The sequence below is a fragment of the Antennarius striatus genome, chromosome 6 (assembly GCF_040054535.1).
Source record: "Antennarius striatus isolate MH-2024 chromosome 6, ASM4005453v1, whole genome shotgun sequence".
Lineage (NCBI taxonomy): Eukaryota > Metazoa > Chordata > Actinopteri > Lophiiformes > Antennariidae > Antennarius > Antennarius striatus.
Window position 1 is genome coordinate 26,073,079 of NC_090781.1, and position 15,000 is coordinate 26,088,078.

A 15,000-nucleotide genomic window follows, 5' to 3' on the forward strand; every position below is an offset into this window, starting at 1 on the left:
TGCTTCCTGTTGTGAAGGAGTCATCAGCCAATCACAGACGGCGCTCCCGCCTGATTCCTGCCGTTGGAATCAAGCTCGGAACGCCACCGGATAATTAGTCAACTCGCGGCTTGTCGTGAAAACTTAATGAAGACCATCCATCGTCACGGCAACGCCACTCCCATCCCACCAGAAAACAAGACCAAACCAGGAACACGCCGGGTAAACGCTACGTGTTGGATGTGGATGAATCTGTGGGCGCCGGTCTATCTAAAGCTCCGCCCCCCTCCCTTGAATTAAAGCCGCTAACGGCAGAGGAAGTCGCTGGGACCGGGCGGTTCTTCTTACGGCTCAACTTCCTGCCGCTGGGAAATAAAAGTCGTGTTGGTTATTACGGCTGAAACCTCCGTCATCATCAAAAAGATGAAACTCTTCAGGAAGCAAAGCCTCCTGGGATTGCAGGGCTTAAAATATCAGCAGGTCGGACGCCGCCGCCGCTCTGCATTATCCCCGAACACCGGCTATTGTTACGTGGCTTGTTGCCATAGCGATGTGGCTCGCCGAGGTCGCCGCTGACTCGTCATAATGGAGTGGCGTTAGCCTTTGGCCGCTCAGCGTGACAATGGAGGTGTTAACGGCGCCGCACAAAGACGAGGAGATTAACCTCCACGTCAGGAACCTGAACGCCACAGGAACGCGTTAGCGCCGCCGGGCGTTAACAATGGCGGTGAAGCCCCGCCTCCAGCAGGGCCTCCCCGTCACGCCATCCCCTCCCCCGCCACTGCAGGAGGTAAACCCTCCACAAACACTGTAGCTAACGTTAGCATGGCTGGAACATGAACTGTGTGTTCCGTACTCAAACCGCTAGCAGACAGAGTGGCTAACGGTTCTAACGGTTCTAACGGTTTTCAGAGTTCTAATGATTCTAACAGTTCCAACGGTTCTAACGGTTTTAACGGCTCTAACGGTTTTAACAATTCTAACGGTTCTAACGGCTCTAACGGTTTTAACAATTCTAACGGTTCTAACGGCTCTAACGGTTTTAACAATTCTAACGGTTCTAACGGTTTTAACAATTCTAACGGTTCTAACGGCTCTAACGGTTTTAACAATTCTAACGGTTCTAACGGCTCTAACGGTTTTAACAATTCTAACGGTTCTAACGGTTTTAACGGCTCTAACGGTTTTAACGGTTCTAACGGTTCTAATGGTTCTAATGGTTCTAACGGTTTTAACAGTTCTAATGGTTCTAACGGTTTTAACAGTTCTAACGGTTCTAACGGTTTTAACAGTTCAAACGATTCTAACGGTTCTAACGATTCTAACGGTTCTAGCGGTTCTAACGGTTCTAACGGCTCAGGACGGCCGTCTGGGGGAACAATCTCGACACCCCGGCTGCCCGTCAGCATCTCCGTACAGCGTTAACATGATTTAGCGTTAGCCTGAATGAGCGTTAGCATTAGCCTGCTGATAACCCACAGATGCCCCGCACCCCCCCATGGAGCCATTCGCTACCTCCCACACCCAAATCTATAAGTCTGGCTCCGCCAGCCCCGCCCCCCTACACCCCTCCCCCCACCAACAAATGAAATGTGTTGCACGTCTCCTCATGTGACCCCCCCGCTGCAGCTGCGGCCCAGACTCATCACACCCACGAGGTGGAACTTCCTGCTGTCGCTGTTCCATCAGGTGCCCCCCCACACTCTACCCCCCCGGAGGGCGAGGAGCTCCTCTTCCTCCCTCATTAATCTGACGGTGAACTGTTAGCATTGTGTTGTGAAAACGACTGGAGATTAGCGCTGATTAAAGAGGGGAATCAATTAGCATAAGCACCGCCCCCGCTGCCACGGCATCCCTCCTAATTAAATGCCCCCCCACCCTGCCCCCGCGGCCTCCCCAGCCTGAGCGCTCTGGATGGAGGACAGATGGAATGAATCACTCCTGCTAGTGGCTGACGAGGCTACGGGAGATAGCAACGCTCAATGGGTTGAGAAGAAGCCCCTCCCACGCCGCTCAGACAGAGCCCCATTGGTGGAACCAGACGAGGAGCCACACCCACCTGGTGTAAAGAGGGGCGGGGTCAAATGCAGGTTGAGAAAACCTTGGATCTCATTGGGGGGTGATTCTGAAAGGGTACAGCCCCTCCCACTGGGCGGTAGAGGCCAAGCTAAGCTAAGCTAAGCCACGCTAAGCCATGCTAAGCTAACGATAGATTCATTTGGATACAGCAGATTAAAAAATACATTAAATAAGTAAAAGAAGGAGAAGCAGAAAAACATAACTGATGATGTCATCAGGTCGCTCTAGTGGTTAGCTTTTAGCAATAGCAACGGCTTAGCTCTGGAGGCCCAATTAGGCCAGCTTTTCAGCATTGCTGCTGCATCAGCTGATGATCACCATGACAACCAACACAAACAGTCCCGCAAAAAAAAACAACGTCCAGACGCGTCCGGATCCCCAGGGGGCGTCGCCGCTTTCCACATGGATCACACGCGTGACGAGCAGAACACGGCGTTAAATCACACTTGTGAGGAGAGAGCAACAAACAAGCGCTCAGAAATCCCAGAGCTTCAAACGCCTCGTGGAACACGTCGACATCAAAAAGAGTTTCCAGTTCTGGCCCAGAAACGGCTCCACAGGCCCCGCCCCCATCCGTCACCATGGCAACAGGAAAAAAAGACAAAGAAAAGACAAGAAGCTCCGAGTAGGGAACACACACACACACACACGCAGACACACACACACACACACACAGGTCTTACCTGTCCAGGTATCAGGAGGAGGATCAGAGACCGAAGGAGACAGAAAGAAGATCCATTAGAGACGGACAGGAAGTCAACTCTTCATCATCATCATCATCATCATCATCATCATCAGTTCGGTTTTGTTACGCTGATGGAAGGTGTGTCACAGGATCCCCGCCCCCAGCGTTCTGCCCCGCCCCTAGCGCGTGTGGTCAGAAATCCATCATCGAGGCGACAGAATGACGACGTAAACACAAACAGACCCGATCAATCGATCGTCCGACCTCTGAAAGACGAGCAGAAAATCAATCGACCTCCGAGAAACGCTGAACTCGTCTTCTACTCGTCTTCTAGTCGTCTTCTACTCGTCTTCTAGTCGTCTTCTACTCGTCTTCTACTCGTCTTCTAGTCGTCTTCTAGTCGTCTTCTAGTCGTCTTCTAGTCGTCTTCTAGTCGTCTTCTACTCTCTTCTACTCGTCTTCTAGTCGTCTTCTAGTCATCTTTTAGTCGTCTTCTAGTCGTCTTCTACTCGTCTTCTAGTCGTCTTTTAGTCGTCTTCTAGTCGTCTTCTAGTCGTCTTCTACTCTCTTCTACTCGTCTTCTAGTCGTCTTCTAGTCATCTTTTAGTCGTCTTCTAGTCGTCTTCTACTCGTCTTCTAGTCGTCTTTTAGTCGTCTTCTAGTCATCTTTTAGTCGTCTTCTAGTCGTCTTCTAGTCGTCTTCTAGTCGTCTTCTAGTCGTCTTCTAGTCGTCTTCTACTCGTCTTCAAGTCGTCTTCTAGTCGTCTTCTAGTCGTCTTCTAGTCGTCTTCTACTTGTCTTCTAGTCGTCTTCTAGTCGTCTTCTACTCATCTTCAACTCGTCTTCTAGTCGTCTTCTACTCGTCTTCTCGTCTACTTCTAGTTGTCTTCTACTTGTCTTCTAGTCGTCTTCTAGTCGTCTTCTCGTCTCTCAGGTCAGAGGTCAAATGTTAGAAGCGCAGGGGGAACCAGTGATGTCATCGGGGATCAGAACTCAGATGTGACCTCTGACCTCCTGCGTCTCTTTTTTCTTCCTGTCAGAAGCAGACAGCAGCAGGGGGCGGAGCTTAAGACGCCTTGACTGATGCTGAAGGAGAAATGCTTCATTTCTACGACGACACGATGACCTGGGATGAACCCGGTCCAAACCGGTTTGAGTCGGGCACCGGCTCCACATCCCTTCAGTCCACACGGACAGCTGCGTTACCATGGAAACACAGAGACCTGCAATCTAAACGCATGTAAACATTGTTTACATAGGAGATGTGTCAACATGTCAACGAGCACCAGCCAATCAGAACCAGGACCGCCAGCTGGTTTCTAGCATGTTAGACAACAGGTTAGCAACCTGCTATCACTGACAGTATCGTTTAGCATGTTAGCATGGCGCTAACAGACGAACTGGAGAAGACAAGGAGAAAGGGGCGGAGCCAAAAGGAACAAACATCATGGAGGAGAAGAAGAAGAAACGAACGAGAAGTTCTGAGAGCAGCAGAAAATATTTTAGAATAGTATATCTTAAATAAAAATACTTTTGACACTTATTCTGGCATGTCAACAGTCTGAGCTAATTCAACCTCAGAACCAGAACCAGAACCAGATCCAGATCCAGATCCAGATCCAGATCAAGATCCAGATCCAGATCCAGATCCAGAATGATCCTCAGCTTTAAAAGAAAAAGGTTGTTTTGTAGGAGATAAATCTTCCTCTTGAGGAGGTCCATTAGAACACTGTGTGTGTGTGTGTGTGTGTGTGTGTGTGTGTGTGTGTGTGTGTGTGTGTGTGTGTGTGTGTGTGTGTGTGTGTACTAAATGGATCCTTAGAGAATCAGTAAAGCGGAACAATCGATTCGATTCCAACAACAGATAGAGAAGAAGAAGAAGAAAGTCTGAGGAGTACAAAAACACAATATCAAGGATTCTCTGGAGCAGACGTCTCTTCTACGGAAGAGTTAAGGAGTGACTTTGATAAAAAGTCGTAAGAAAAGCTAAAACCAGTGCTAGACGCCCTGGAAGAAATGAAGGAAATGGGGACGTGGATGAAAAAGAAGAATTGTTGTGTTGGAACAGGGACAACTAAGAATGTATGATTTGGAACAAATCATTGGTATGAATGATCATGACTGGGATCAGAATCCGACCAGAGAGGGACCTGAACACAGCGCTGACTCGGAGACTCTGGAGCAACAAGTCAGTTCTCAAGATAACTGTAGACCAGACTGAGGTCCGCGTCTCGTCCGTCGTCACGGTGAATCGTGGAATCGGGGCTCCACTGATGAGGGCTTTTAGTCCAGGTGACACCTGTTAAACTTCGGGTCAACTTACTCTGGGTTAACAAAACTAACCCTGAAAAGCCTTTGTGAAACCGAAATCCCTGGTTTTCCAAATCCAGGATAAAGCAACCCAGAACCACAGGTTTACCTCAGGGGAGGTTAGCCCCGCCTCCGTGAAGCGGACCACTGTGGTGACCGTCTATGATGTTAACAAACCAAAACATAAACCAAATGAAATAAAGACTCCTGGACCCACAGGTTCAGACCCTGCTACCTAGCATGTTGTTCAGGAAGTTCAGTTGTGTTCAGGCTAATGCTACTGAGATGCTAGCATAACAACATTGGTGACATGATGATGTCATGGGGTCACGGAAGCTCTGCTGGAGCTGACAGCCGCTAACAGAGGCGCTAACAGAGGCGCAAACAGGGGCGCTAACAGAGGCGCTAACAGAGATGCTAACAGAGGTGCAAACAGGGGCTAACAGAGGCGCTAACAGAGGCGCTAACAGAGGCGCTAACAGAGGCTCCATTGTGTCCCCTCTGGCCTCGGGGGGGACGGCGTTCCATTCCTGGCATGTTAATGGGTCCCTTCATTCAGAGCGCCGCAGCGCCCCCCCCATCAACAATCAGAGCCTTCGTCCCCTGCCCCCCCACCCTCTCCGGCCCCCCGGGGGGCAGCCAATGACCTGCTGGCAGCCTATAATCAGAGAGATGCTAATTATGTCGCCAGCGACCGGTTCACCCCTGAAGGACCGCCCCCACGCCGCTGTCAGAGGGGCATTATTCCTCCCCCACACGGGGAGGGGGGGACCATCAGCCAGGATCTGACCCCACCTCCTTGTGATTTAGGGCCAATAAAGGGAATGGAACGCGGCCCTCGGCCCTCGTTTGGCAGCCGCGGAGACCAGCTTGATGAGGTAGGCGGAGCCCGGCCGGACGCCAGGTCAGCGGACCGGGACGGCCAAGCCCCGCCCACCTCCATCAGGAATGACCTGATCCTCCGCCCCCATCGCTCACGGCGTCCTTTCATGTCTGTGGAGTGAAAGAAGGGGGGGGGGAAGGGGAAAGGTCATAGGGGGGTGGAGCCAACGGAAGACTGGAAGGTCTCATGAAGGAGGCAGACAGAAAGAACAGAGCGTGTGGGCGTCGGCCAACTGAGGAGCGCTTGTTTTCCTCGCCTAACGCAGCCGACCCGGTCGGACATCAACACACAGCGGCCAATCAGGAGGCAGGAAAACACCGCCACCCAGAAACCAGCTAGCCGCTAGCAGTTAGCAATCAGAGGAAATAGGTGACCCTGAAAGGTCAGGATGAGTCTGACAGTGTGTGTGTGTGTGTGTGTGTGTGTGTGTGTGTGTGTGTTGATCAATAACTTCATCGAGCGTCTCTGATCAGCCCACTAATAGAAAACTCCCTCACTTCCTGCCCGCGTCCTAATTTGGTCGTCCTTCCTGTGGCGGACGCCACCTGACAGGTCCCCTCTGAGGGGAGGGGCTGGCCCCGCCCACCAGGAAACCACAACATAACACCACGATTTAACATAGAATGCTAACACAGAATGCTAACACAGAATGCTAAAACTGAATGCTACGACTGACTGCTAGCTCACAATCGCTATTAGCTCATAGAGTTAGCTTCCTGACCACGCCCTGAGATGCTAACGTTTCCGATTCGCACGTAGCAGCAGTACGGGTTGAGGCTGGCTCCGCCTACGTTCCCATGGCAACGGGCTGCTGTGTGCTGACTGGTGGTACTGGCCGCCGCCTCCCCCGCCTCTTCTGCAGCTGGCAGGAAGCGGACGGCCGTGACTCCGCCCCTGTGGGATGAGCGCCCCCGGGCCCAGATTAGCGGCAGATGCTCTGGCCCGCGCGCCACCGCTAATCTGATTAGCACGCACGCTAGCGTGTGCGCATCTGTCACGCGTCCCGCTGGCGTGCGCAGCGGCGGGATCTGTTAGCATGTAATTGTGGATTTTGAGGTTTGGGAGGAGGAGGAGTCACCGCCAGTCACTTCCTGGAGCTAAGGTCACCATGGCAACGGAGCGGTCCTGATGCTGATCCGGAGCTCTGATCATCACCTTTGATCATTCAATGAAACCTGGCCCCGAATCAGAGTGAACTGGTCTGTGATGGCATGAAACCCGCCCACCTGCTGGGGGCGGAGCCAAAACCACTGGGGCGGAGCCAAAAGTTCTCCAGGTGAAACTGGCTTTTAGCGTAACATCAAAACGAACGGTTACACCGGTAGGAATCAAACCGGACGTCACGATCTACATCATGTGACGCCTGCTCACAGCCAATCAGATGGCTTGGATGCTGCACCGTGGTCACCACGGTTACAACCGATCAATAAAAGATTATATCAATAAATCTGATCGATGATGGAGGCTCCATCAGGATGACCTCTGCTGCCTGCAGCAGTTCAACACACACACACACACACACACACACACACACACACACACACACACACACACACACACACACACACACACACACACACACACACACACACACACACACACACACACAGTGACCTACATGTGGTGGATATTATTGAACAGGGTTACTGCTAATCAACTGATGCCCACAGGCATTGTTAAGAGTGTGTGTGTGTGTGTGTGTGTGTGTGTGTGTGTGTGTGTGTGTGTGTGTGTGTGTGTGTGTGTGTGTGTGTGTGTGTGTGTGTGTGTGTGTGTGTGTGCCTCCTCAATAGGAATGAAACATGGTGAGGAGGTGATGAAGAGGAGGTCTCCTGTCATGAGCTATGCTACATGCTACGTGTCTTCAGCTCTGAGGAGGGGGCGGGGCTAACATCTATTCTCGGCGCTGCTTTCCAGCTGGGTTTGTGTGGATCAGAGATCCGCGGCGGCGGCGGGTCAGACGCCAACGGGCCGCCGAGGATCAACATCTCTGACACCAGCAGGAGAATAAAGACGCCTCACCAAGCTAGAGGCGGGGCCATCTTCACGCCGCCACCAGATGCCCAGTCAGCTGACAGGCCGATGTAAACAAACTGTCGCCATGGAAACGTACCTGAGTGTGAAGGAAACACGTGAACACGCAAGCTGGGCGAGTTTAGAGCCGAGTCAGCGAGTCTGTGATGCTGCGTGGGCCGCACTGATGCATGATGGGTAACAGAGTGTCAGCCAGATGGACCTGGATCCGGCGCCCCCCCATCAGGAACAGACCGAGGAGGGGGTGGGGCTACGACTGGTATCAATACTACTGCTAACCATGGAAGGAAGGATGGAAGGATGGATGGAGCTACATTTAGCTACAGTCGATGCCCATAACAAAGCTAACATGATGCTAATATTAGCGCAGCTAGCAGCTAACCTTCTATATATAATACAATCCGGACATCGACTTTTAGCAGCACAGCTAACATGTTGCTATCAGCTCGCGTTACAGCCGCCCTATGGAGGCAAGGGGGAGGAGCTCCGGGCCGGTTTCCGTGGCGTCCGTCATCAGGGACGGATGTTGGCCCTGCAGCCAATGGGACGAGAGCATCAGCAGCAGCGTGGCGCAGCGAGGACCGGCTTCCTGCTCATCGCCAGCGGCAGTTTGCTACTGATGCGCGCCGACGCGCCGTCTCTCCAGCAGATGCTAGTTCCTGGCGACAGGAAGCGCTTCATTAGTTATTCAAATGCGAGTCGCCAGGGACGCCGCCGCCGCTAAATTAATCTGATGTACGGGAAAAACAGTCATTAGCAAGAAAACAAAACCAGCGGCGGAGTCTCACTGTTAGCGACACGGCTAATCGGCGCATCTCTCATAACCTTGAGGAGCAGCTGTGGCGTCCCGGTAGGAGCCTGTATATAAATATCACCTGTCCCGCTACGGACGCTCCGCCGCTGTCACCGTCCGTATATTTATGACCATTCATGAATTTTACATAGCAACCGGCGCCGCCGCCGGAATGTCAACCATCATGATGATGGACGACACCAGATGGATTGTGGGCCGCGTGGCCCGCTCGCCGTTCCAGCCGGCGAACACTAACGGGACGGCCCCCCGCCCCTGCATATGCTAATGGCCCACAGCCACATTAGCTAATCTGGCTGCTGTCTGCATGTCTGCAGACAGCAGCTAACATTAGCATGTCTGCAGACAGCAGCTAACAATACTTTTGATGTCGTCAGCTATCTTTCTTTTACGCTAGCATTAGCCCCAACACACCTAAACACAGCCTAAACTTCCTTAGCAACATGCTAGTTAGCAGCTAAACTAGCACTGACCGCTAATGCTAGTTGATGTGAACATTTCTGTATCCCTCCATCGTTCCATTTCTCCTCTAATTGGACGTCTGGTCCCTTGGCCCCGCCCCCCAGTCTCCTGGGCACGCCAACCCATTTGCTCGTTTGTTTCGCCAGTCGGCCATCTTGAATTGCGCCCATTAGCGCGTCGTTTGTAATAGCTTCTTATTTATATGGAAATCTCTTTCCCAATTAGCCGCGTCAATAACAGTCCAGGGGGAGGGGCTTAACGTCTTCATCGCCGTGGCGGCGGCACCTGAGCTCCGCCCCCCTCCCCCGCTCTGAGCCGAGCGTGACTCGCAGACCCGTTCACACCTCCCACTGCTGGACCGCTGTAATCACCCCCCCTCAGATTAACTGCCGCCTCTAATCCCAGTGGCTGCTGGGGGGGGGGGGCGAGCTCCGATCAATCTGGACATCCTCTCGTTTTCCACGGTCAGCGCCCCCATCGCCCGCCGAACCGACCAATGACAGAACTGTAACGACGTCAGCCTATCACAGGCCGAGCGTTTCTAGCACCGCCCCCCAGGGGTCATGTGATCAGGTTTTGTTTCCTAGATCATACACAATCCTCGTGAAGTGTCACAACGCTCCTGACCTCTGGGTGACCCCTGGCCTCTCCCCCTGGGCTTTTACTGCAGCTTGAGGGGGCGGGGCTTCACTTGCTGATGCCTCAGGTTCTGCTGACTCAGCCCTAACCATAGCAGCTAATGGCAGCTAACAGCAGCTAATAGAAGCTAGCAGCAGCTAATAGCAGTTAACAGCAGCTAATAGCAGCTAGCCGCTAAGTCCCATGCATTAGCATGCTAGCTAACCTGCTGCGCTGGAGTGCTGCTGCGACGCCATTGGTCCGCTCAGCGTAAACAAACATCCCAGCGAGTCGTTCCAAACATCTTCACAGAGATGGCAGAACATGAAACAGAAGCCCCCCGCCCCCCCTCCGTCGCCACGGCGATGACTACCCGACTGGCGCCGCTCAGATCCCCCGCCGCCGCATCAAAACCACAGCGAGGAGAAAACCGGCGTGGGAGGAGTTAGTTGACTTGCCCCGCCCCCTGACCCCGCCCCCTTTATCTCATGTTGGGGTCATGTGACACAGCAGAAACACTGTTTCCAGATACACACAACATCCGTTAACCTCTGCGTTGAGGTTCTGGGGGGCGTGTCCTGGTGGCCCCGCCCACGACCGTGTTGGGCTTTTAATATGCTAATGAGGCCGAGCTCAAGGCGTCGGCTGTGACATCCGGGCCTCAGGCGTGTTCCACGGACTCGGACGCCAATTAAAGGGTGGAGTCCGGGGTGTGATGCAGGAGCCCTGGGGGCGGAGCTTAATCAGAGCCGCCTGTCGTGACTCAGATGATTGGAGCGGAGCGATCACACGCCGTCGTTAATGCTTTAATAAGAAAACGTCAATTATTGGGACGGGGCCGCCATCAGAGCCCCCGCCTGCGGGCGCCGCTGCCGCCGCCCCCCCCTCCTCAGAACCAATTAAAAAGTAAAGTGTTGTGGAAGCAGAATGGCCCGCGGCCCCCCAGCTCCGCTCCCTCCTCTGTCAGAATCACATTTCATTCTTGTAAAATAAAAAATCGCTGACCTGAATCTGACGGCTGTGAGCCGCCCCCCCCCAGGGTGCCGCCGCCCCCGTCCCCCCCCCCCCCCGCTGCTGCTGCTGTTTCATATCCTGGAAGTTCCTCCAAACAGAAACACTCCGCCCGTTATCCCTGACCCGGGGGGGCGGAGGGCCGGGCCACAGAGGAGTTAGCTCATCCCCCTGAGGTGTCTGGGGTCAGAGGTCACGAAACAGGAAGTCCCACAGACTCCATAGCCCCGCCCCCTGACGTGGACAGAAAAGCGTCTGAAATAAAAAGTAAAACGAATAAAAATAAAAACCGAACGACAGAAAAAAAGAACCGTCATGTTTACACAACAGTTGTTTACTTGTTTACAGTAAACAAACGTTAATTCTGCTGAGTCAGCTTCTAATTAACAAACCAATCGATGAGGAGTGGCCCCCCATATTATTAGTGTGTGTGTGTGTGTGTGTGTGTTAGCCTCGCGACTCTCCACCGCCTGTCTCACACACACACACACACACACACACACACACACACACACAGACCTAATCACGTGACACCTGACATCTGCCCGTCGGGGGGGGGGGGTTGTTTGTCTGGATGAAGCTGGACGCGTGAACACCCCCCTCACCCCCCCGCGCGGGCTGCGGATGGTGAACTCCCATCATCCTCCTCTCTCACCGGAGAGGTAACGGAGAACCAGCGCGCGCGATCCCTGCCAGGAGAGGAGACAGGGACGCTCTCTGATTGGCTGGAGGGGAAAAGTTACCGAATCCCGTCCGCTCGCGTCTCCGCGCCGCGCGGCGCACCGAGACACAACTTCAGCACCGGACCGGGACCCGCCGCGCGTGCGTGTGTGTGTGTGTGTGCGTGTGCGTGTGCGTGTGTGTGTGTGTGTGTGTGTGTGTGTGTGTGTGTGTGTGTGTGTGTGTGTGTGTGTGTGTGTGTGTAAAGTTGCGGACTCTTACCGGATGACGGCCGTGTCGCCCTGGCGGATCGTGATGTTGTCGGTGCTCCGCGGCAGGTCGCTCCGCACCGGGAAGCCTGCGGGCAGAAGACACAGCAGCCTGAGAAGCGCCGCGTGCAGCCAGCACGACCCGCGCGCGCGCATGGCGACTGGGTGGGGGTCCGGGGGGGGGGAGTCCGGAAATGACTGGAGGTCCACACCGGTGGGAACGAGCTCGCGGGCTGAGCTGCGCTGCTGTCACCGCTCCGACGCGGAATGCGCTCCGCGTGAAGGAGCGCGCGGCACAGCCAGAGAGCCCCCCCCCACTCGCCCCGCCCCCCAACACACACCCCCTCTCCCTCTCTCTCTGATGCTCGTTGTCAAGACAACAGCACCACCTGAGGGCCAATCAAGAGAATCGCAGCTGAAAGGGAGGGGCTGGGGAGGCATGGGCGGGGCCTATATATCGGAGGGGGCGGGGCCGGTTTACTTGGTGGGCGTGGGGTTGTAATGGTTTAGCCCCTTTGAGTGACCAAATGTAGCCACTGAATAGCATGACGCTAAACACGTTAGCACTGAGTCGATCGTTACAATGCTAAGCATCAAGCTAGTGAAAATGGGAGAAGCAGATCAAAACAACAACAAACAAATAAATAACCATCACCGGCGCTAGCAGCTAGCACACTGACTGAGGTTACAGCAACTAATTAGCATGATGCTAAAGAAGTCAGAGGTAAAAATGCTGAGCTAACAGCATCAAGTTAACGTAAAAAAGACAAGCAGATCAAAACAACAATAATAACATTAATAACCACCAGTAGAGGTTAGCAGCACAGCGCTAAGAGCATGGCGCTGGCAGCACAGCGCTAGCAGCACGGCACTAGCAGCACGGCGCTAGCAGCGTGGTGCTAGCAACACGGCTTCTCAGTCTCCTGTTTGATGCAGCATGTGACATGGTGCTGGGGGGTGTGGCCTGTGTCAAACAGGAAGTGTTTTGTTTCAAATGTTCTCTTTGTGTCACGGTCTTCTGAACATGAACCAATGAAACGCAGTCGTGTTGCTCCCTCCTCTCCCTCTTCTTTTGACCTGGTTTCCTCGGTTAGCGGCTAACGGCTCTCAGTGGCTGACGTGAATAGCCGCGGTGCGTTCAGGGACCTGCTACAGATTAGCAGCTAGCGCTGATCCCCTCCTCCTCCTCCTGAGCGGATGAAGAGTAAACGTGTGTTTACACTGAAACACGTTGATCTGCTGGAGAATCCGACCGCCATCCGACGACGGAGGAAGAGGATTAGCTTCTTTAACTCGGCTCCTCATCCGACACCAGAGACCCACTCAGCATTGTGTCGTCATGGCGATGGCCAGCATCAGCATCCGTCGCTTAGGTTAAAGCTAACCGTTAGCGCCTTTTGACACAGGGGAGGAGTGACGGTTTAAAGTGGGCGTGGCTGATGGATGAATGAGCCCACACACACACACACACACACTCACACACAAATGTTTACTGAGGCCCCGCCCACACGATGAAATTAAAAACGCATTGAAAACGATTCGCGTCCACATGACAGCGTTTTCAAAGAAACCTCCGTCCACACGTAAACGCAGCAGTGTGTTTTGAAGACGGCTATTAGCATGTCCAACCATGTGGTGGCAGTGTCGAGTCAAACTTTATCCAATAGGAATCCTCCGTGTTTTGTTGTCACAACACAAATATGACGTCACAGCGGTTTTCATCGCAGGAAAGACGTCAGCGTTTTTAAAGGTCCCGCGGACACGCCGTCCACTCGACAACGCAGACCAAGCGTTTTCGAAAAGTTGCGTTTTCGTTTCGGATATCTGCTTTGTCGTGTGGACGGAGGGTGTCAACGCAAAAGAAAAGTTTCGTTTTAAAAAAATCCGTCATCGTGTGGGCGGGGCCTCAGACTTTAGTTTGAATCCTCTCCAGACGGATGAGAGAATCCGTCACAGATGGACCGAGGCGAGGAGGCGGGGAGACGGGGAGGCGGGGAGACGAGGAGACAAGGAGGCGGGGAGACGAGGAGACAAGGAGGTGGGGAGACGGGGAGGCGAGGAGACGAGGAGACAAGGAGGCGGGGAGACGAGGAGACAAGGAGGTGGGGAGACGAGGAGGCGGGGAGGCGAGGAGACGAGGTGTATCTTCCTGGAAAGAGGAGGTCTGTTGCCATGGTTACACGTGTCTATGTTAAAAGCAGGACTGGGATGGAGGGAGGAGGAGGGGGTTTAGCGCTGACCCGGGACCGCTAGCTGTCCCCCCAAAGAGCGACGCCCTCATGACTGAACAGAGCCCCTCCCAGGAGACGGGCCTTCCTCTGGCTCCTCCCCCTCATCTGCATGTCACTCTGCTCTCCTAATGAGGGGGAGGACCTTCACTGGTTCATCTTTTCTTCTCTCCTTCTCAGGTGTGATCGAAGGCCCCACCCACCACGGTCATGTGACCTTTAGCCCAGACCCCTGGGGAACCCGCCCCCCCGGTCCACTGAACCCGCCCCCAGCCGACCCAAACCAGCCACAGAAGAAAACCAACCCACATCCAGCCTGTAGCGGTGCTACGCTAATCAATATACACGCTAATCAATATACACACTAATCAGTACACATGCTAATCAATACACATGCTAATCAATACACATGCTAATCAATACACATGCTAATCAATACTCACTAAATAAAGACAAGCGCTAACAGCTGGTTCAGAGCTGAAAGGAGACGACGGCGGAACAGGAAGTTCACGTTTGGATGGAGGTGAAGCTCCTCCCACTGTGACCTCACAGGAGAGGAGGAGGAAGAGGAGGAGGTAACCTGGTTCACTCCTGGACTCCTCCCCTTCAGGAAGCCACGCCCACTGATGAAGACTGAACTGATGTCCTGTTCCTGTTAGCATGATGCTAGCAGAGGAAGCTAACAGATAATGAAGCAGTGGGATGAAGAAACAAGGAAGCCCCACCCCCAGCCCAAGAACACGCCTCTCTACTTCTATCAATCAATCAATCAATCAATCAATCAATCAATCAAACTGGCTGAACTGTGATTTAATCTAATCCAGATCCGTGAAACCAGAACGACTTTAAGTCTGAAAGGATCCGCGCCGAGGAAACACGTCTATTTTTATACCTGTGACATTTGTGTGTGTGTGTGTGTGTGTGTGTGTGTGTGTGTGTGTGTGTGTTACACATGAAGCTGTGAGGTAACA

At 53.3% G+C, this 15,000-nt stretch overlaps 1 protein-coding gene across 3 annotated transcripts in view; it reads right to left on the reverse strand.

The window, feature by feature from the left end:
• Positions 1-15,000, reverse strand: part of lsamp (limbic system associated membrane protein) — a 78,397-nt gene that overhangs the window by 19,915 nt on the left and 43,482 nt on the right. The window contains exon 2 of one of the 3 annotated variants that reach the window (XM_068317616.1): positions 11,815-11,890. In XM_068317616.1, the coding sequence (XP_068173717.1) occupies positions 11,815-11,890 (76 nt within the window). Of the gene's footprint in view, positions 1-11,814; positions 12,049-15,000 lie in introns of those variants that run through there. The other 2 variants (XM_068317615.1, XM_068317617.1) reach the window with 2 other exon arrangements.